This window comes from Macaca nemestrina, chromosome 4 (assembly GCF_043159975.1).
Source record: "Macaca nemestrina isolate mMacNem1 chromosome 4, mMacNem.hap1, whole genome shotgun sequence".
Taxonomy (NCBI): Eukaryota; Metazoa; Chordata; class Mammalia; order Primates; family Cercopithecidae; genus Macaca; species Macaca nemestrina.
In genome coordinates this window covers 6,558,349-6,580,883 of record NC_092128.1, presented here as the reverse complement: position 1 = coordinate 6,580,883, position 22,535 = coordinate 6,558,349, and the positions used below count along the sequence as shown (strand labels likewise).

Here is a 22,535-nt window from a genome sequence, read left to right as displayed (position 1 = left end):
TGAGCCCAGGAGGTTGAGGCTGCAGTGACCTGTGATCACACCACTGTACTCCAGTCTGGGTGACAGTGAGACTGTGTCTCCAAAAAAAAAAAAAAAAAAAAAAAAAAGACATATGGGTTCTTTCTTCTGAACTTCTGACCAGTATTAAACTTCAGTATTATAGATACATCTTGCTAAATGTGGGTGGAAGGAGGTTTTGGTAGAATGTGACAGTGAGGTTGGGGAGCTTGCATTATATAAAAATGCTAAAGGTGACTTCATGTGGTATAGTTGAGGTCAGTGAGTTCTAAGCTGGTTGACCACCAGAACCATGCGGGTGAGGGAGGGGTATTAAGAACACAGATGCCCAGCCTTCTCTGGAGATTCCCATTTACTGAAACTCGCACAGCCCCTGGGAATCTGTTCAGGAGTTCCCCAGGTGATCTGGTCAGCCACATGTGGCTTATTGTTTCTCGATGCCTACGAAGATCTTAAACTTGCCTTCCAGGTAAGGTAAGCCGTGATACAACTGGAAAACTCAATCTGAAGTCCTGTATCGGATAGGTAAACATTCTGAGGAACACTTTGAGGACCTGGGCCATGTCCACCCGCCTCCCCATCCTCAGTCTGAGTGCGGCTCAGTGATTAGTACAGTGCCTGCTACATTGTTTCTAGCTAGTAAATTGGTTGAAATAGGGAAGTTTCTTTTTTTGGTAAATGGTGTCTTGAGCACTTGCCATATTTAAGAATTGTGTTTTGCTGTTGCTTTTTTGGTCCTGCTCTTCATGGCGTTGAACTGTGATGTTATCATGGGACAGGCCAGTCTAGCATTGAATTTTCCTGGGAAAGAATTTGAGGATGCGTACTTTTTAGATGACATCTGCTGAATTATATTTAATAGATTGTCATTGAAGTTTGGGATGGATGAGGCTGTGTTGGTGCAGATTTTATTAAAATTTTAAATTTGAATGTCTCTTAAATTTTGTTTGATGTTTGTTACGTTATGATTATTCAAAGTAACAAAACTTCAAGTGTATTTGATACTATTAATGTATAAGGAATAGTCCAGGAAAATGGAAAGATATTACATTAGGATAAAATGATCTGAATAATTTGTGCTTTTGCCAGTGTTTTTAAAAATAACTTCAGTTCTGCTAGGAGGGTAAGGATCTTATAGTAAGTTGTTAGCACATGAGAATATTAGGGCCAGGCGTGGTGGCTCACGCCTGTAATGCCAGCACTTTGGGAGGCCGAGGCAGGCGAATCACAAGGTCAGGAGTTTGAGACCAGCCTGGCCAACATGGTGAAACCCCATCTCTACTAAAAACACAAAAATTAGCCAGGCATGGTGGCAGGTGCCTGTAATTCCAGCTGCTCAGGAGGCTGAGGCAGGAGAATCGCTTGAAACAGGAAGGCGGAGGTTGCAGTGAGCCAAGATCACACCACCACACTCCAGCCTGGGCAAAAGAGCAAAACTCCGTCTCAAAAAAAAAAAAAAAAAAAATTATTTTCCTCAGTCATGAAAATCATCATTGGCTTAATGTCATTGATACTTAAGGTACCCGTGTGACTCTGACACAGAGGCCTCCTTCCAAGATGATACTGTCTAAAAGAACGATGTGGCTCCAGAATCTGAATGTTCCAGCAGCTGCTTAGTTGAATTTTAGAGCTGTGGGCCTAACAGCGCTCAAGTCTGTTTTTGTAGTCTGACATTTTCCTGCTGTGGGCCGTAGTTACGATTTCAGGGTATAAAACTTTGGGATGGAAATGAGGCATAGTTGTTGAAGGCCTATCAGGTATCTACTAGATCTACCATTTGTTTCATACATTTCACTCTCACCACTATACAAATTAAACTGTCCATGGTGTGCAGTGGAAAGAATGAATGCTTCACTTGGGACCCAGAACACATTGCTTGTTTTTTTCAACTTTTCAGATTTTTTTTCTTTTTTTTTGAGACAGGGTCTCGCTGTCACCCAGGCTAGAGGGCAGTGGTGCAGTCATAGTTCACTGCAACCTCGAACTCCTGGGCTTAAGGGGTCCTCTTGCCTCAGTCTATTATCCCCATTTTACAGTAACTGACATACAGATAGGTAAAGTAACTTGCCCGAACATACATATTTGGCAAATAGTGGGGCTGGGATTTGAACTCAGTATGGTGCCAAAGTGCAAAATATGAAGATGATATAACAGCCTCAAACTTAGCACCTAATTTTAATAAATGTTAACATTTTACCATATTAGTTTCAGTGTTTTTTTTTTTTTTTTTTCTTTTTCTGAAACCCATTACACATAGGCCACTGCTTCTGCTTAAGTAGGAAATTGTAGGAGATGTGATTTTTTTCTGGTTCCATCAGATTCTTTTTCTGACTTTCAGCATCCTTCTTGCAAATATTGGTCCTTCCCCTAGCAGTCTGACGATGATTACCTTTTTTATAACTGGTGAGAATACATTGCGCAGTTATTTCTGGAGTATTTGCCATGTGCCAGGCACTGTGCTGGGGGTGTAGATATAACTATGAGAAAGGACCCTGTTCTGGGCAGCGTGTGGAACTCACAGTCTAACAGTGTGGGAAGTTGGATTTATTTAAGCATAAGGTGCATCATTTTGTAGGAAGGAGCTGATGTAGCTTGTTAAAGACACAGATTTGATGATTTTAGTGATTTCTGGTCTGCTTGTTGGATTCTGTAGGCATCTTTAGCCTTGGGTTAGTAATTCACTTATTTGTATGTATTTTCTGGAATATAATTCCAGATGTTAAAATTGGGAAGGATCTGGAATTCTAAAGGTCAGGCTCTGTTGCCTCCATTCTGGGTTGGCTCTCGGTTGGCTCTGAACTCCACCTTGTAGGTGGAACCCTGGAGTGGAGTTGTTGTGGGTCCACTTGGCCTCGTGCTCTGTTTGCAGCTCTTGAGTTGTGGAACTGGAGAGGGCTTCACATGGTCTTACCTCCAGAAGCTCCTTGTAGGGCCTCAGGAGTCTCAGGACTTGGCATTGCCCTGGCTCCTGTGGCTTGAAGACCTCAGATCCTGTGGAAGTTCAGCAGTCATATGTGATTTGAGGGGAACTGACTTTTTTTTTTTTTTTGGTCTCTTATCCATTCACTGTGTGTTCAAAAATAGTAAAATTAGCATATGGTAAAATATATTTAAAAATTGTAAAATTAATTTATTAGAATTTGGAAGTATTACCAGATCAAAAATTTAATATCAAGCATCTTGAAATAATTTTTAAGTAGAATGAATGAATAAAGTTAGTTTCAACACTGCTAGTATTAGCTAGCATTATTACAGAATGACGGCTTGGTTGTCCAGACGTTACTGTTAATTAGAGTAATCCTAATAAGAAGGGAAGTGCTGATGAGTCTTCTCAATTTACTTACCGCTTTTCAACTTTATTTCCAGCAGATGGTTCTGAGTGGTGTTTTTTTTTTTTTTTCACCACCCCCCCTTTTATATTTAGGAGATTAGCAAATGCTTTTGGAACAGATAGTAGTATTTTGGCATTTGTTTTAGTTAAGACTTTTGGAATCTATCATGCAGTGTCTTGACAGAAAATGGGCTCCTTCTGAAATGAGATGATAAAGAGATGCTCCTGTCAGATGATTCTCAGGAGACGGCAGTAGCTGTTTCTTAGACATATGCCATGACATTTTAAGAAAATTATATAATCATTTTCTAACCGCCGCCCCCCACCCCGCAAAGTTCAGGAAGTTTGTATGAAAGTTCTAGGAAGTAAGTATACTTCTTAGAGAGCTAGCGTTGGAATTAGCCTGCATATGTAGATTGGAGTTCTTTTTCTGCAGTTCACTAGTGTGGGCAGTTTAATCAACTTCTCAGTACCTCCCTTTTCTCATTTGCAAAACAGGGATAATTTCTACTTTCTTCACAGGGTTTCTGTAAAGATAGAGTGTAAAAGCACTTTTAAAGTTATTAGGGATGCATAAATGTAATTTATATGTTAGTATATATGTCTTTTTTTTCTACTAGAAACAAGCAGAATATTTTAAGTTTTTGCAAAACTGCTTTCTTTGAAATTAGTGTTTGATTCTCAGTAATCACAAGTTTTTTCTTTTTTAATTTCAAGGAGTATTCTGAGGCTTGATATTTTAGGACTTGGAGAGCTTATAATGAAAGACATTAATCCAATATAGACGAGAGTATTATTATCTAAACATGTGTTGATGACTTTGTGCTTTTAGGTATACCAAGCTTGGCTACGCAGGCAACACTGAGCCCCAGTTCATTATTCCTTCATGTAAGTAAAGCTCTATCCTTGGGTTTATAAAGGTTTGTGTTTCTCAGAATTGTTCTAAGTGTTCTGATTCTGTTTTTCAAGGCATATTAATGTACTTATGTACTTACCATCTTCTTTTAGAAGACCGTTCTGGTTACCCACAACTTTCTAGTCCTTTTGTTCCATTCTGATAAAGCCCTTGTCACTGTCATTGGAATCTCAGCTTGGGTGGTCAGCAGGTCCGTTTATTCAGTTATAAATGCCTGAACTGCCTAGAAAAAGTGTATCTGGTCGTTAAGGTTAATTTGTAATTTTAAGTACATACAATCTGTTAGCTTAGTAACTTAATGGACTGAATATCTCCTGTACTACACTATTCACACTATTGAAAGATTTTTTCTTTTTTTTTGGTGGAAATGATAGGCCTGGTGACTGTTTTTATTGTGTTCAGTAGTGTTCTATTTTTGTTTAAGTTTTAATCAGTAGAGAATAAGTTTAACAGAAGTGTCCTTGCAGTTTGGCATGGGGCGTTCTACTCACTCACTATTTCCTGTAGGAGTCTTCCCAAGGTTAGTCAGTTGTTAAAGGATGGGATTCTCGGCTGGGCATGGTGGCTTACGCCTGTAATCCTGGCACTTTGGGAGGCTGAGGCGGGTGGATCACCTGAGGTCAGGAGTTCGAAACCAGCCTGGCCAACATGGTGGAACCCCGTCTCTACCCAAAATACAAAAATTAGCTGGGTGTGGTGGCGGGCACCTGTAATCCCAGCTACTCGGGAGGCTGAGGCGGAGAATCACTTGAACCCGGTGGGTGGAGGTTGCAGTGAGCCGGAATTGTGCCACTGCACTCCAGCCTGGGTGACAAGAGTGAAACTCCATCTCAAAAAAAAAAAAAAAAAGGATAGAATTCTCTGGAACTAACTATATTTCAGGTTATTATTTGGAAACAGTTTGCTGAAGAGTAGGATGTATTCATCAAGCGTAAGTGAAATTCTGTTTTCTACATGTTAGCTCTCATAAGATAAGTTGTGATTTTAGAAATCGTAAGTTTTTAGGGGGCTATGATGTTGTAATAACAGGCTTTGCGAAGAGTGAGGAACTTGGAGAGGGAAAAAACAGCTGGAGAGAAGGTGCTTGATTCGTATTTATTCAGGGGAGGGCTAAAGCGGTGTTTGGTGAATGTGGATATTCACATCATTAGAAAGTGGACTCCAGATTCTTTGGGAACATTTAAGTAACCTCATTCCAGTTCCTTGCTTGCTGAAAAACTGGCCATGAATGTGATTTTCTAGATGTAAACGTGCTGCCGTGAATGGGTTATCGTGATGACAGGCGTGATTGGTCTGCTGTGTCCTCATTTTGAATTCGTAAATGAGTGTCTTAGTGTGCTTGGGCTGCCATAACAAAATACTAAAGACCGGGGAAATTAATGTTACCATAGTCTGGAGGTTGGAAGTCCAAGATCAAGGTGCTGTCAGGGTTGGTTTCTGGTGAGGCCTCTCTCCACAGCCTGCAGAGGGCCGCCTTCTTTCTCTCTGTGTCATCCCATGGTCTCATCTCCGTGTCAGTGTGTGGGGTTGCTGGGGACCTCGCTGGTGTCTCTCTCTCTTCTAATAAGGCCACCACTCTTATTGATGGGGACCCCACATTTACCCTAACCGCCTCCCTAAAAGTTTCATCTCCAAATGCAGTCACATTGAGGGTTAGGGCTTCAGCATAGTGAATTCTGTGGGGACATGGTTCAGTCCATGACAATTGGTATTTTGTAGGATGAATCAGTCTTTTGTGAATTTCATTAATGTGAATGCCCCAGAACCCGATCATTCCATGCTGAGTTGATAAATTGAACTTCCTGACTTTTCAAAGCAGAAGATTAGATTTTAACCTTGTTAAGTGCAACAGCTATAAAAGGCTGACCTTGCACCTTTTGCTTTAATGTGTTGCCATTTAAAGCTGTCGGTAGCATTCAGTTGGCTGCCCCATTTAACCTGTCGTCATTAATAGAGACGGGAAGCGAAGACAGTTATTATCAGGATTTCATTCACTGTCAAAAAGCAGGAGAGCTCTCAGACTGCGGCTGTCAGAACCTTAGCAGTTGCAGAAGCTGGGAGGATAATACAAATGTCAAAGAGGTGGGAGTAAAAGAACAGTTACTTTGTTGGGCTGAGTTTGTTGTGAGAGATGGAGGCCCCAGGAGTCAAGGTTAGAAGATGTTCGGGCAGAAGTGAGGATACTGAGATGTGGAAGTGAGGGCCTGGGTCACTGTGGACAGTTAGCCTGCTGCATGTCTTGGGACTGGGAGTGGAACCGTTTTGTGCAAGTGTGTGGATGTGTGGTACGTGCTGGAGCAAGACTTTCTCTGCTGGGCACGGAGGGGAGGCACTGTGGGGGTGTGGAGAAGCAGGGGTGCTGTGGGATGGTGGGGAGAGCGCCAGGAGGTGGAGATGACCTGTGGAGAAGGGCCGGGTGGCGAGGGACTTGCAAGTGTCCTCTTAAGGAATTCTGTTTTTGTTTTGCATACTAGGAATTTTCAGACTGTTTTTGAGGCTTCTCTCTGGGGCCTGGCCCACTGGACTAGAGAATCCTCAAGCCCTATCCTTGCCTCCAGGGGCATCTCTGCTTGTGTCTGGTTTGTTGAAGCTTCTGTGCAGAATTTGCTTGGTTGCTTGAAGAAAGTTTTTTCCTACTTTTTTTGTTAAGTTGTTGGAGGATATCGGTGGTCCTGCCACAGCTTCAGGCAGAGAATGTGTGGTGATCAGAGAATGTGTGGTGTAGAAAGAGGCTGGAGGAGGAGCAGCGAGGGGCTAAGAGAAAGGGCACACATTTTGGAAATTCGATATGGGAAGAGTTCAGGTGTGAGGAAGTTTAAGAACCAGGAAAGAGAGTTAGGCTGCAGATAGAAAGTATAACAACGGGCGCCGTGGGTCATGCCTGTAATCCTAACACTTTGGGAGGCCAAGGTGGGCGAATCACCTGAGGTCAGGGATTCGAGACCAGCCTGGCCAAAATGGCGACACTCCATCTGTACTAAAAATACAAAAATTAACTCTGCATGGTGGCGGGTGCCTGTAACCCCAACTACTCGGGAGGCTGAGGCAGGAGACTCGCTTGAACCCGGGAGGTGGAGGTTGCAGTGAGCCGAGATTGAGCCACTGCACTCTAGCCTTGGGGGACAGGGTGAGGCTGTGTCTCAAAAAAACAAAAACAAAAACAAAAACAAAAACCACACACACACACACACACGCACACACACACACTCCATGCCATGGACTCACCACCGAGGATGAACACATCAGCATTACTGCATATTTCATCTCTGTATCAGAGTAAATGAATAAATAATACATTATAGGTCGAGTATCAGCCCCTTCTTCTTTCCCTCTTTCTTATAGGTCGAGTATCAGCCCCCTCCTCTTTCCCTCTTTCCTCTGGTGGATATTTTCTGATTGTATTTCTATTCAATTTTTATCTGTATATAACATATACAAATACACATTGTTTTGTGAGTTCAAACGTTTCCAAAATGGTATCACACTGTAACTAACTTTCTCCGTGGTCTTTAAAAAGAAAAACTCTCAATATTATGTTTTTATCATGTATCAGTTCTGATACATACAGATGTACATCAGAGTTCTAACGTGAATATACAACAATTTTTTTCCTTTTGGGTATTTTTCACATTTCTCTGTTATATAAAATGGTGCGGTAAAAATCTCCTTATGCATATGCTAGTTTCCTGAGAGGAAAGAATCAGAAATTGAATTGTTTTGTCACAGAGTGTACACCCCTTCATCCTTAGGCAACACCTTATTAGGGATTGCCACGTTGCTCCTCCAGGAGGCTGTCCTGATGTATATCCCATCGGCAGTGTGTGAGAGTTTCTGCTTCATTCATACATCTTTGATAATTGATATTGTTTGACTTACATTTTGGTCAGTCTAATGAATGTAAAACGATGGCTCATTCAAAAAATTTCTGTTTCTCAGATTACTGGTAAGGTTCAGCACCTTTCATTGCCTGTTCATATCTTTGCCCATTTTTCTATTGCATTTTAAAATGGAATTACAGGAACTCTTTGTAGAGGTTAAATATGAACTTTTTGCAGACACTTTTTTATTCTAGGACATTTTAAAAAATTATCTTTTATCATCTGGAAATTTAAAATTTTGATATAGTAATACTTTTCAGTCTTTTTCTTTTATAAATTGTTTCTATTTAAAAAATGCATTTGTACTCCAAAGTCATAAAGACTTTCTATATTTTTTCTAAGAAAATTTTAAGTTAACTTCTGAGTATGGTGTGAAGGAGATAGGTAATTTAGTTTTCCATGTGGAAGGCTGGTTGTCCCAGCACTATTTATTAAAAAGTGTGTTCCCATTTGGCACACCTCCTTGATCATATTGAGGTTCCGTTTATGCTTGGGAATATTTTCGGTGTCTTTATTTTGTTTCATTGATGTATTTATCTGTGTTCCATACTCACAGTGTTAAATACTATTACTTTATCATATTTTAATCTAGTGGATTCAATTCCCACTCATTTTTTTTCTCAGAATAGCTTTGGCTCTTTAGAATCAGCTTAAGTTCCATGAAAATTATAATGGGGTTTTGATTATTATTATTATTTTTATTTTTTTGAGATGGAGTTTCGCTCTTGTTGTGAAGGCTGGAGTGCAATGGTGTGATCTCACCTTACTGCAACCTCCGCCTCCTAGGTTCAAACGATTCTCCTGTCTCAGCCACCCGAGTAGCTGGGATTACAGGCGTGATCCCAGCTAATTTTTGTATTTTTAGTAGAGATGGGGTTTCACCATGTTTGCCAGGCTGGTCTGGAACTTCTGACCTCATGATCCTCCTGCCTCGGCCTCCCACAGTGCTGGGATTACAGGCGTGAGCCACTACGCCCAGCCTTGATTATTATTTATAGATTTTTTTTTTTTTTTTTTTTTTGGAGACGGAGTTTCTCTCTTGTTGTCCAGGCTGGAGTGCAGTGGCATGATCTCGGCTCACTGCAACCTTCCCCTCCTGGGTTCAAGTGATTCTCCTGCCTCAGCCTCCCCAGTAGCTGGCATTACAGGCATGCACCACCACGCCGGGCTAATTTTGTATTTTTAGTAGGGATGGGGTTTCTCCATGTTGGTCAAGCTGGTCTCGATCTCCCGAGGTCAGGTGATCCACTGGCCTTGGCCTCCCAAAGTGCTGGGATTACAGTCGTGAGCCACTGTGCCTGGCCTATTATTTATAGATTAATTGGGGAAAAATTTGACATCAAATTTGACTTTTGTGGATTGGAATTGAGTATTCCTACCCTTGAAGATGGTTTATGTGTTTTATTGTTTATTTATGTCTCTTGTGTTTTTCAGTAATGTTCTAATGTTCTAAAGTTTTTTTTTTTTTTTGAGATGGAGTCTCGTTCTGTTGCCCAGGCTGGAGAGCAGTGGCACAATCTCGGCTCACTGCAACATCCACCTCCCAGGTTCAAATGATTCCCCTGCCTCAGCCTCCCGAGTAGCTGGGACTACAGGTGCACACCACCATGCCTGGCTAATTTTTTTTAGTAGAGACGGGGTTTCACTATGTTGGCCAGGCTGGTCTTGAATTCCTGACCTTGTGATCTGCCCATCTCAGCTTCCTAACGTGCTGGGATTACAGGTGTGAGCCACTGTGCCCGGCCTTAAAGTATTCTTTAAAAAGCTCTTACAGGATGGGCGCAGTGGTTCACGCCTGTAATCCCAGCACTTTGGGGAGGGCTAAGGTGGGTGGATCACTTGAGGCCAGGAGTTAGAGACCAGCGCAGCCAACATGGTGAAACCTTGTCTCTACTAAAAAATACAAAAATTAGCGTGGTGGCACACACCTGTAATCGCAGCTACTTGGAAGGCTGAGGCATGAGAATCGCTTGAGCCTGGGAGGTGGAGGTTGCAGTGAGCTGCAATTGTGCCACTGCACTCCAGCCTGGGCAGCAGAGCCAGATGCTGTCTTAAAACAGCAGCAGCAACAACAACAACAAAAAAGCCCTTACAGTCTTACACAGAGGGCTGGACACAGTGGCTAACGCCTGTAATTGTAGCACTTTGGTAGGCCGAGGTGGGAGGATTGCTTGAGCCCAGGAGTTTGAGACCAGCCTTGGCAGCATAGTGAGACCTTGTCTCTACCAGAAATAAAAATAAATTGGCTACATGTAGTGACACTCATCTGTGGTCCCAGCTACTTGGGAGGCTGAGGTGAGGGGATTGCTTGAGCCCAGGAGATTGAGGCTGCAGTGAGTTGTGACTGCCCTGCTGCGCTCCTGCCTGGGTGACATAGTGAGACCTTGTCTCAAAAATAAGCAAAACCCCAAAACAACTCTTTACATAGTTTTTGCTAGCTTTGTTTTTAGGTACCTTTATGTTTTTGTTGCTGTCATCAAAATACCTTAAAAATTATATTTTCTAATTATTGCCAGCATATGGGAATGCTACTGAGGTTTGTAAGTTTTTTTTTTTTTTTTAAATCCAACAACCTTTATTGACCTCTCTTATTTGTTTTAATAGTCTGCAGATTCTTTAAAGTTTTCTATGCAGACTATTGTATTGCCTTCAAATAGTGGTTATTTTGTATCTTCCAATTCTAATACTTTGTGTTTCTTTTCTTGATCTTGCTGTGTTGACTAGAGCTTCTATTAAAATAATAATCAGGACTGGAGACAGCAGGTGCTTTTTGACTTTCTGACTTTAAAGAGAATGAGATTTTATTATAGTACTCTACTAGTGATTACTGTAGGTTTTTGCAGAAATGTTTTTTCAGATGAAAACAGTGCTCTTCTATTCCTAGTTTACCCCGAGGGTTTTTTTTTAAGAATTAAAAAAAATCATGAATGACAGTGAGTATTGACATGTAGTCAAGGCTTTTCTGTTATTGAGATGATCATGTGGTTTTGGACATTTGTGCTTTTTTTTTTTTTGAGACACTGACTGGAGTGTAGTGACATGATCATGACTCACTGCAGCCTTGACTTCCCAGGTTCAAGAGATCCTCCCACCTCAGCCTCCCAAGTAGCTGGGACCACACGTGGGAGCCATCATGTCTGGCTAATTTTTAAATTTTTCATGGAGATGGAGTCTCATTATATTGCCTATGCTGGTCTTGAACTTCCTGGGCTCACGCAATCCTGTCACTTTGGTCTCTCAGAGTGCTGAAATTACAGGTGTGAGCCACCCCACCTACTCTTAATAGGAGGAATTACTTTAATACATTTTCAAATATCGAACAGTTATTTCTTTTCTTTTTTTTTCTTTTTGTAAAGATGGGGTCTCTCTGTGTTGCCCAGGCTGGTCTCAAACTCCTGGCCTCAAGTGATCCTCCTGCCTCAGCCTCCCAGAGCACTGGGATTATAGGAGTGAGCCACCGTGTCCAGCTTGAACAATTATTTCATTTTTGGGATAAATCTTACTAGGTTATGAAATAGGAAGTACATGCTGAACTGTAATTGCAAATATTTATTTGAGAACTTTGCGTCAATATTCAAAAGTGAGATTGGACTGCAATTTTGATTTCTTGTTTTTGTCTGGTCGTGTATCAGGATTATATGGGCTTCATAAAATGAGTTTGTTAGCTTTCTTTTTTTATTCTCTGGAACAGTTTGAATAAGACAGGAATTGTTTATTCCTTCAAGCTTTAGTAAAAATATATAACAGTCTTTTGAGAAATATGCTGGATTAAAAAAATGACTCTTGTCCTGTCTCTCAACTGTTGTAGCAAATGTTCTGAAGTATCTGTGTCTTAAGTCCTTAGATACAGTCTTCTTGATGACCTTCCTTAGATTGCCCTCAGATGACTTTTTTGGCATTTAGGAGAGTAGTCACGTCTTTTCTTGGTTATCCACATCCTGTAATCCTATACCCAAACAATTTTTTTTTAACTGCAGAGCTTGTTAAAAAAAAGAACTGTTCTGTTTGTTTGTTTGTTTGTTTGTTTGAGACAGAGTCTTGCTCTGTCGCTCAGGCTGGAGTACAGTGGCACCATCTCAGCTCACTGCAACCCTCACCTCCTGGGTTCAAGCAGTTCTGCCTCAGCCTCCCAAGTAGCTGGGATTACAGACGTGTGCCACCATGCACGGCTGATTTTTGTAGTTTTAATAGAGACAGGGTTTCACAGTGTTGCCCAGTCTGGTCTTGAACTCCTGGCCTCAAGCTGTCCGCCCGCCTCAGTCTCTCAAAGTCATTACAGGCATGAGCCACTGTGCTGGCCCATGGTTCTTTATTATTAAGTTTAATCTTGTTAGTTTTGATTCATCATTACAGCTGAAGTGTTTTATTTTCTAGTTTAAGTCATTTATAAACTGTCTTTAAAATATTTTATTTTGAAATAATTATAAATTAATAGGAAGTTGCAAAGATAGTTTAGAGAGATCCTGTGTACACTTTTCCTATTTTTCCCCGAAGGTTGCATCTTACAAATTGTAGTGCAATATTATAACCAGAAGTGAGACCCTGTCTCGAAAAAACAAAAGCAGACCAGCCCCAGGAAATGGACGTTGGTACAATGTGTGTGTACAGTTCTATGTCATTGTAATTCTATCTGTAGATTCCTTGAACTACCACTGTAATCAAGTTACAGAATTATTTTCTCACTACCAAGATTTCTCTGGTGCTATTCCTATATAATTACACTTACTTCTTTGCCTCCACTATTCCTAACCACTGCTCTATTTCCATCTCTATAATTTTATCATCTCCATAATATATGTTCCTCAATAGATTAATATTTAAACTGACGATGGTATATCATATACTAAATACTACTCAGCAGTAATGCTACTACTCATACAATGTGTGCCTGTTTTTTTTTTGAGACAGAATCTCGCTCTGTTGCCCAGGCTGGAGTGTAGTGGTGCGATCTTGGCTCACTGTGACTTCTGCCTCCTGGGTTCAAGCAATTCTCCTGCCTCAGCCTCCTGAGTAGCTGGAATTACAGGTGCCTGCCACCGCGCCCGGCTAATTTTTGTATTTTTAGTAGAGATGAATTTTCACCATGTTGGCCAGGCTGGTCTCGAACTTCTGACCTCAAGTGATCCACCTGCCTCGGCCTTCCAAAGTGCTGGGATTACAGGTGTGAGACACCGTGCCCGGTCACTATTTTTTATTTAGCTGATCAGTAAGTGTGTTATGATTTCTCATCATTTTCAGTTCCCTAATGGCTAGTGATGTCAAACATCTTTTCATGTGTGTATTTGCCACCTGAATGTCATCTTCCTTGAAATGCCTTTTCATGTATTTTGTTCATTTTTAAATTTGACTATTTATATTTTTACTGTTGTGTTTTGAGAGTTCTTTATTTTTACTTTTATTTTAAAATTTGTATTTTTTAGAAACAGGGTGTCTCTCTGTTGTCCATGCTGGAGTGCAGTGGTGCAATTGCAGCTCATTGCAGCCTTGAACTCCTGGGCTCAGGTGATCCTCCTGCCTCAACCTCCTGAGTAACTGGGACTACAGGTGTGCACCACCACACCTGGCTAATTTTTAAATTTTTAAAGTTTTGTAGAGATGATATCTCACTATGAGTTGCTTATATATACCAGATATAAGTCCATTGGTCAAATGTGTGGTTTATAATAATTTCTTCCAGTCAGTAGCTTGGTTTTTTACCTTCACAGAGTTTTCCACAAAGTTTTTATTTTTGATGAACTAGCTTTTTTGATTCATTGATTTTCTCAGATTTCCTGTTTGAAATATCAGTGATTTCTACTGTTATCTTCATCATTTCATTCCTTTTGCTCGTCTTGTGTTTATTTTGCTTTTCTTTTTCTAGATTCTTAATGTGGGGTGGGGTCATAGATTATTAGTTTGAGACTCTTCTTTTCTCATATAAGCATTTAGTGCTAAAATTTTCTGTATTAGCATTTTGTTAGCTGTGACATTCCTCCCAATTTTGATATGTTTTCATTTCATCCTGTTAATGTATTTTTTAGATTCTCTGAAACTTCCTCTTTGACTATGGACTCTTACAACTGTGTTTTTAAATTTCCAAATATGTAGGAGATTTTCTCATTATTATTTGTTACTGATTTCTGGGTTAATTTTATTGTAGTCGGAAAATACACTCTGTATGACTTAAATTCTTTTATATTTGTTGAGATTTGTTTTATGGTCCAGCATAAGGTTTCCTTTGGTATAAGCTGCATGGGCACTTGAAAGCAATGTGATTTCTCTTCTTGTTTGGCAGAGTGTTCTATAAAAATGTCAGTCAGAGCCTGTAGGTTGATGGCATTATTGAATTATTTGATCTTCTTGCTTATTTTCTGTGTACTTGTTCTATTAAGTGTTGAGAAAGAGACATTGAAGTTTACAGTTATAATTGTGGATTTGTATATTTTTTCCCCCATCAGTTTTTGCTTCACGTATTTTGCAGCTCTGTTTTTTTGTGCATACCCATTTAGGATTTCTGTGTCTTCTTGATGGATTGACTCTTTATCATATATAATGTCCCTGTCTATAAGTGGTAATTTTCTTTGCTTGAAAGACTACTTTTTCTTATAGCAGTATAGCTGCTTGTGCTTTCTTTTGATTAATGTTTGTATGGAATATCTTTTTTCATCTTTCTACTTTCAACCTACTTATATCATTACATTTGAAGAGAGTTTCTTGTAGACAGCAGAGTTCAGTTTTATTTTTTAATGCACTCTGCCAGTATCTATTTTTAATTGGTATATTTAGACCATTTATATTTATTGTAATTATTTATTAATGCTTTTCTGTTTATTCCTTTTTTGTTTTTTGTTTTTCTGTTTTGTTTTGCCTAACTTCTATGGGTTATTTATACATTTTTTTTTAGAATTGCATTTCCATTTATCTATAGTTTTTTTTTGGAAACAGAGTCTTGCTCTGTCGCCCAGTGGCGCGATCTCAGTTCCCTGCAACCTCTGGCTTCTGGGTTCAAGCTATTCTCGTGCTCCAGCCTCCCAAGTAGCTGGGATTACAGGCATGTGCCACCACTCCCAGCTAATTTGTATATATATTTTTACTAGAGACAGAGGTTTGCCATGTTGGCCAGGCTGGTCTCGAACTCCTGAACTTAAGTGATCTGCTTGCCTTGGCCTCCCAAAATCCTGGGATTACAGGTGTGAGCCATTGTGCCTGGCCTGTCTATTGTATTTTTGCATACATCTCGTTGTATAGTTTTTTAAGTGGTGGTTCTAGTTGTTATAATTAAAGAAATATATATTTTCCCCCTTAGTCTACTGGTATCAACATTTTACCAGTTGGAATGAAATGTAGAAACCCTACCTCCCTGTAGGTCCCTTTACCCCCATTTCTTTTCTTTTCTTTTCCTTTTCCTTTTCTTTTCCTTTTCCTTTTCCTTTCCTTTCCTTCTCCCTTCCCTTCCCCCTTCCCTTCCCCTTTCCCTTCCCCCTTCCCTTCCCCTTTCCCTTCCCCCTTCCCTTCCCCTTTCCCTTCCCCCTTTCCTTCCCCTTTCCCTTCCCCCTTCCTTTCCCTTCCCTTCTTTTTTTTTGAGACGGAGTCTCACTCTGTCTCCCAGGCTGGAGTGCAGTGACGTGAGCTTGGCTCACTGCAACCTCCGCCTCCCGGGTTCAAGCTATTCTCCTGCCTCAGGCCTCCCAAGTAGCTGGGATTACAGGTGCCTGCCACCACACCCAGCTGATTTTTGTATTTTTAGTAGAGATAGGGTTTCACCATGTTGGCCAGGTTGGTCTCGAACTCCTGACCTCAGGTGATCCCCTTGCCTCAGCCTCCCAAAGTGCTGGGATTACAGGCGTGAACCACCGTGCCTCCCCCCCAATTCTAATGTAATTGTCTTAAATCTTTCCTTGATATACATTGAATCTCATGAGATTCACATCAGTTATAATTTTTGCTTCAACTGCCAGACATAATTTAGAAAACTCAAGAGGAAAAGGAAAATAATTCTCCACATTTTTGCTCTTTCCATTGTTCTTTTTTCTTGATGTACCCAAATTCCTTCTTTTATCATTTCTTTTCTCTTTAGAGAACTTCCTTTAGCCATTCTTTTTAAAATTTATTTATTTTTTCATAATAAAAAAAACATAGGCTGGACACGGTGGCTTATGCCTGTAATCTCAGCACTTTGAGAGGCAGAGGTGGGCGGGTCACAAGGTCAAGAGATTGAGACCATCCTGGCCAATATGGTGAAACTCTGTCTCTACTAAAAATACAAAAATTAGCTGGGCATGGTGGTGTGCACCTGTAGTCCCAGCTACTCGGGAGGCTGAGGCAGGAGAATCGCTTGAACCCAGGTAGTGGAGGTTGCAGTGAGCCGAGATTGCACCACTGCACTCCAGCCTTTGTGACAGAGCGAGACTCTGTCTCAAAAACAACAACAACAACAAAACAAAAAAACCCAAAAATCATGGACTGCCTGAACATCCCAAGCCATTCTTTTGAAGTAGGAATGCTGTTGACAAATTGTGTCAGTTTTATTTCAATAGAAAGTCTTGATTTGCTCTTTATTCTTAGGGGATATTTCTGCTGAACACAGAATTCTGGATGGACAGTTCTTTCAGCACAAAAATGTTGTGGCACCTTTTTTTGTGTGTATGTCATGATTTCTGATGAGAAATGTCCTTGGAAGCTGAATTTTTTTTTTTTGGTCTTTAGTTTTTTAGAAGTTTGAGTATAATGTGTTTTGGAATGGATTTTGTTTTGTTTTGTTTTGGGTTATCTTATTTGGGGTTTGTTAAGTACTGAATCTATTAGTTTATTTCTTTTTCTTCTTCCCTTTTTTTTTCTTGCCAAATTTGGTAGTTTTAGCCATTATTTCTTTGCATCCCTTCTGGTCCTGCCTTCTTTCTTTTTTCCTTCTGGGAATTGTAATCCATGAATGCTGAATCTTTTCTTATATATCCCAGAGGTCCCTGAGGCTCTGGGCTCTGGGTTTTTTTTTTTTTTTTTTTTTTTCTTCAGTCTATTTTCTCTCTTTTGTTTGGACTGGTTAATTTCTGTTATTCTGTCTTCAAGTTCAGTGTTTCTTTCCTCTGTCCTTTTCTTCTGTTGAGGCCATCTCTTAAGATTTTTATTTCAGTTATTGTGATTTTTAATTCTGTAATTTCCATATGGTTTTGTCTTTATATCTTGTTTCTTTGCTGTGGCTTTGTATTTGCTTGCTGAGACTTCCTTTTATTTTCCATTTGTTTCGAGAGTCAAGAGTATTTGAGACTGCTCATTGAGGCATTTTGTGATGGCTCCTAAAATCCTTGTTTGATAAGTATAATGTCTGTATTATCTCGGTGGCATTGTCTATGCATTGTCTTTTCTCTTTTCAGTTGAGATGTTACTGGGTTTTGCCATGGTAAGAGTTTTAAAATGGAAACCTAGGTACTTTGGGTATTATGTTATGAGGTTCTTATTTTAATTTTGTGTTTTAGCAAGTCTTTTCTGATACTACTCCAGCAGGGGAATGGGGATACCACTTCATTATTGCCAGTTTGGGAGTCAAAGTTGAGGTTCTTCTTTTGGCCTTTGTTGACAGTCACTTGGGGAGGAGTTCTGTGTTACTGCTGGGTTGGGATGGACTGTGGTATGTTGTGGTGTACTAGAGATAGCTTGGGTGACATAGAATATTTAGACAGATTTCTTCATTGTGTTCATAAGAACTGTTTGGGCCACATCTTGGTTTCCATAGGTATAGACAAAATATTTGGAATATAAGTATATATTGGAATATAAGCTCTATATACTTTTATTCTCTTGCATGGATACAGTTGCTTCCTGTATAGTAGTTAAAAGAAGTATACTTTTTGTGTGTGTGTGTGTGTGTGTGTGTGTGTATGTGTTTTAATTTATTTTTATTTTTATTATTTTTGATTATTATTAGTTTTTAGACGGAGTCTTGCTCTGTTTCCAGGCTGGAGTGCAGTGGTGTGATCTCGGCTCACTGCAGCCTCAGTCTCCCGGGTTCAAGCAATTCTCCTGTGTCAGCCTCCCGAGTAGGTGGGACTACAGGTGCGCACCACCATGCCCAGCTAATTTTTGTATTTTTGGTAGAGTTGGGGTTTCACCATGTTGGCCAGGATGGTCTCAATCCCTTGACCTTGTGATCCACCTGCCTCGGCCTCCCAAAGTGTTGGGATTACAGGCGTGAGCCACGGCACACGACTGTCTCTTTACAATCTTTTATATTGACTTGACAGTTTAATTCTGAATTCACACACAATTAAGTTTGATGTTGCCCAGAGGATACAATCTGTCACTTGTATTGGCACTTTGGCCAGTGGCCCTTTGGAATACCAAACTTGTGCATCAGATGGTTCTGTGTGGCGCCAGTGTGCCACTGAATGGTGTGGTCAGAGGTGGGTGTTACCTGTTTCTGCAGATCACTGCAGTCGTCATGGCCCACTAGAATTTTCTAGCCCATGTTCAGCCCAAGGTCTCCGATGTCCTCTTTGCTTCTCATTCTCAGCCTCAGTGTTTCCACTTCACTCTTGCTTTCTTCAGTTCTGCTTAAGTTCTGTCCTTTAGTTTTGTGCCACTGTTTATAACTTGATATCTTCGAGACTTTAAATGTGGCAGTGAGTTGGAATGAGAAAAGGAGGTGGGGAAAGTGATTTCTGCCCTGTGTCTTTTTCTTTTCACCTTTTTATCCTGTTACTTCAAGATGCCTTTCTGATAAAGTCTTCAGTTTCACTCTTTTTTTGAGACGGAGTCTCACTCTGTCACCCAGGCTGGAGTACAATGGCATGATCTCAGCTCACTGCAACCTCTGCCGCCTGAGTTCAAGCAATTCTCCTGCCTTAGCCTCCCGAGTAGCCGGGATTACAGGCATGTGCCAACACGCCCAGCTAAGTTTTGTAATTTTTTTTTTTAATTGGAATATAAGTATATATTGGAATATAAGCTCTATATACTTTTATTCTCTTGCGAGAATACAGTTGCTTCCTGTGTAGTAGTTAAAAGAAGTATACTTTGTGTGTGTGTGTGTGTATGTGTTTTAATTTATTTTTATTTTTATTATTTTTGATTATTATTAGTTTTTAGACAGAGTCTTGCTCTATTTCCTGGCTAGAGTGCAGTGGTGCGATCTCGGCTCACTGCAGCCTCAGCCACAGTTTCACTGTGTTGGCCAGGGTGGTCTCTAATTCTTGACCTCAAGTGATCCACCCACCTTGGCCTCCCAAAGTATTGGGATTACAGGCGTGAGCCACGTTCCCGGCCTCAAATTCACTCTTACAGCTGTGTTGTTATTCATTTGTAGTAAATTGGGGATTCCAGATAATCTACTTTTAGAAATAATTGTGTATGTTTACTAATTTGTCTTGGAACAAAATATAAATTTCTAGCTAGCTTGGTAGCTCTCTGAGAAAATTCTACAGCCTTGGCTGGGCGCGGTGGCTCAAGCCTGTAATCCCAGCACTTTGGGAGGCCGAGACGGGCGGATCACGAGGTCACGAGATCCAGACCATCCTGGTTAACACGGTGAAACCCCGTCTCTACTAAAAAATACAAAAAACTAGCCGGGCGAGGTGGCAGACACCTGCAGTCCCAGCTACTCGGGAGGCTGAGGCAGGAGAATGGCGTGAACCCGGGAGGCGGAGCTTGCAGTGAACTGAGATCTGGCCACTGCACTCCAGCCTGGGTGACAGAGCGAGACTCCGTCTCAAAAAAAAAAAAAAAAATTCTACAGCCTGACTTACCTTGAAAACTTTTCATATGGAAATGAGGCGTTAAGGGTAAATGATTTTGAGAGGTAACAGAGTAAATACTTCAGCTCATAAACAAAAGATTAGGTTTTACTTTTGTTTGTTAGCTTCTTTTTAATAGTTGAAAAACCAATATACCCAGTAGAAGCAGCAAAAGTCACCAATAGCTCTACCATCCATGGTTAACCAGTATTAATCTTTTGTCTGGGCGTCTTATATACATTAAACACGCACGTGCAACTCTGTGTATTTCCTGAAGTGGAGTCATACTGTGAATATTCTAAAAGGCAACTTAGTAGCTCTTGTGTTTTTTTTTTTTTTTTTTTTTGAGACCGTGTCTTGTTCTGTTGCCCTGGCTGCAGTGCAGTGGTGTGATCTCAGCTCACTGCAACCTCCACCTCCCACGTTCACGTGATTCTCGTGCCTCAGCCTCCCAAGTAGCTGGGATTATAGGTGCCTGCCACCATGCCTGGCTAATTTTTGTATTTTTAAGTAGGGATGGGGTTTTACCATGTTGGTCAGGCTGGTCTTGAACTCCTGACCTCAGGTGATCTACCCGCCTTGGCCTCCTAAAGTGCTGGGATTACAGGTGTGAGCCACTGCGCCCGGCCTTAGTAGCTCTTTCTAAGGATTTGATATAATTTATTTACCTGATCTCTGATTTCAGGTCAGTTAACTTTCCCCCTTCAATTTGTTGCTATTATTAGTTCTACAAAGAGTATTGTTGTATATATACCTTTATTTACTCAATGATTATTTCTTTAGAATGAATTTCTAGAAGTGGAATTGTTGGATAAACATATTTTTCTCAGTTCTTCTCTGGAATGGTTGTATCTGGGTACCTGTTCAGCGTTCAGCCAGTCACAAATTTGGTCTCCAATTTAGTATAGATAATATTGTTTGTTGAGTACTATTCTCTTTTTTTTTTTTGAGACAGAGTCTTGCTCTGTTGCCTGGGTTGGAGTGTAGTGGCCGGATCTCAGCTCACTGAAAGCTCTGCCTCCCGGGTTTATGCCATTCTCCTGCCTCAGCCTCCCGAGTAGCTGGGACTATAGGCGCCTGCCACCTCGCCTGGCTAGTTTTTTGTATTTTTTAGTAGAGACGGGGTTTCACCGTGTTAGCCAGGATGGTCTCGATCTCCTGACCTTGTGATCCGCCCGTCTCGGCCTCCCAAAGTGCTGGGATTACAGGCTTGAGCCACTGCACCTGGCCTATTGAGTACTATTCTATAGCACAGTCTCTGCTAAACACTTTATAAACATTGTTCCATTTAATTCTCACCACTCTGATAGGTAGTAGTATATGCATTTTAGAGGAGAGAGCACTGAGGGTTAATAATAACTTTTCTCAAGTCAGCTAACTAGTAAGTGCTCAAACCTAGGTTTTCATCCCTTCAAAGTCTGTGTGCTCATTCATGAAGTAGCTGTATGGAAAAATTAACTTGCCTGGACTGTTTGAAGAAATTAGTTCATATCAGAAACTTTTTGTTTGTTTGTTTGTTTTGTTTGTGACAGGGTCTGGCTCTGTTACCCAGGCTGAGTGTGGTGGTGTGATCATGACTCACTGCTTCCTCAATTTCCCAATCCCCTTGTCTCAGGCTCCCAAGTAACTGGGACTCCCGGCTAGTTTTTGTATTGTTTTTGTAGAGACAGGGTTTCACCACGTTGCCCAGACTGCTCTCAAACTCCCAGGCTTAAGCAATCTGCCTGTCTCCACCGCCCAAAGTGCTGGGATTACAGGTGTGAGCCACTCTGCCCAGCCTAGAAACATTATGTACTCTCTCCTGAAATTTAGTCACAAGGATTTAAAAAAAATTTTTGATTAAAAACAGTTTTAAAAAATTTAAACTTTTTTGATATAGGATCTCTCTCTGTAGCTCAGGCTGGAGTGCAGTGGGGCAATCATAGCTGACCACAGCCTCAACCTCCTGGGCTCAAGTGATCCTCCCGAGTAGCTGGGACTACAGGCATGTGTGCCATTGTGCCTGGCTAATTTTTTAGCTTTTTAAGAAATGGGGTCTTGCTGTGTTGCCCAGGCTGTTCTGAAACTCCTGAGCTCAAGCGATCCTCCTGCTTTAGCCTCCTGAGTCTCTGGGATTACATGCATGAGCGATGAGCCACCACAGCTGGCTCTGATTTTAATTTTTTAAATTGACAGATAACATTGTGTGTTTTTATCATATATAAAATGATGTTTTGAGGTATATATACATTGTAAAATGGTTAAATCTAGCTAGTTAACAAATGCATTACCTCATATAGTCATCATTTTTGTGGTGATAACATATGTACTCTACATTTTTTTTTTAAGAATGCAATATATCATCATAACTGTTGTCACCTTGTTGTATGCTATATCTCTTGTAATTTATTTCTCCTATCTAACTATAGTTACATATTTTTTGACCAACATCTCCCTGTCCTTCCCATCCCCGAACAGCCTCAGACCCTGGTAGCCACCATTCTACAGTCTGCCTCTATGAGGTCAACTTTTTAAGATCCCGTGTATAAATGAGACCATGTGATATTTGTCTTTCTGTGCCTGGCTTATTTTAATTAACATAACCCTCCAGGTTCATCCATGTTGTGGGCAGATGGCAGAATTTCCTTTTTCTTTAAATGGCTGAATAGTTTTCCAGTGTTTATAAAGCCACATTTGCTTTATCTGTT

General features: G+C 40.7%; 1 protein-coding gene across 4 annotated transcripts in view; it reads left to right on the top strand.

Annotated features, from left to right (window-relative positions):
* LOC105474937 (actin related protein 3B) overlaps positions 1 to 22,535 on the top strand; it is a 100,301-nt gene that overhangs the window by 20,031 nt on the left and 57,735 nt on the right. For 3 of the 4 annotated variants that reach the window (XM_011729877.3, XM_024790669.2, XM_011729878.2), the window contains exon 2: positions 4,182 to 4,237. The exons of the other annotated variant lie outside the window; for it this stretch is intronic. In XM_011729877.3, the coding sequence (XP_011728179.1) occupies positions 4,182 to 4,237 (56 nt within the window). The remainder of the gene's footprint in view (positions 1 to 4,181; positions 4,238 to 22,535) is intronic. 4 annotated transcript variants of the gene reach the window in all.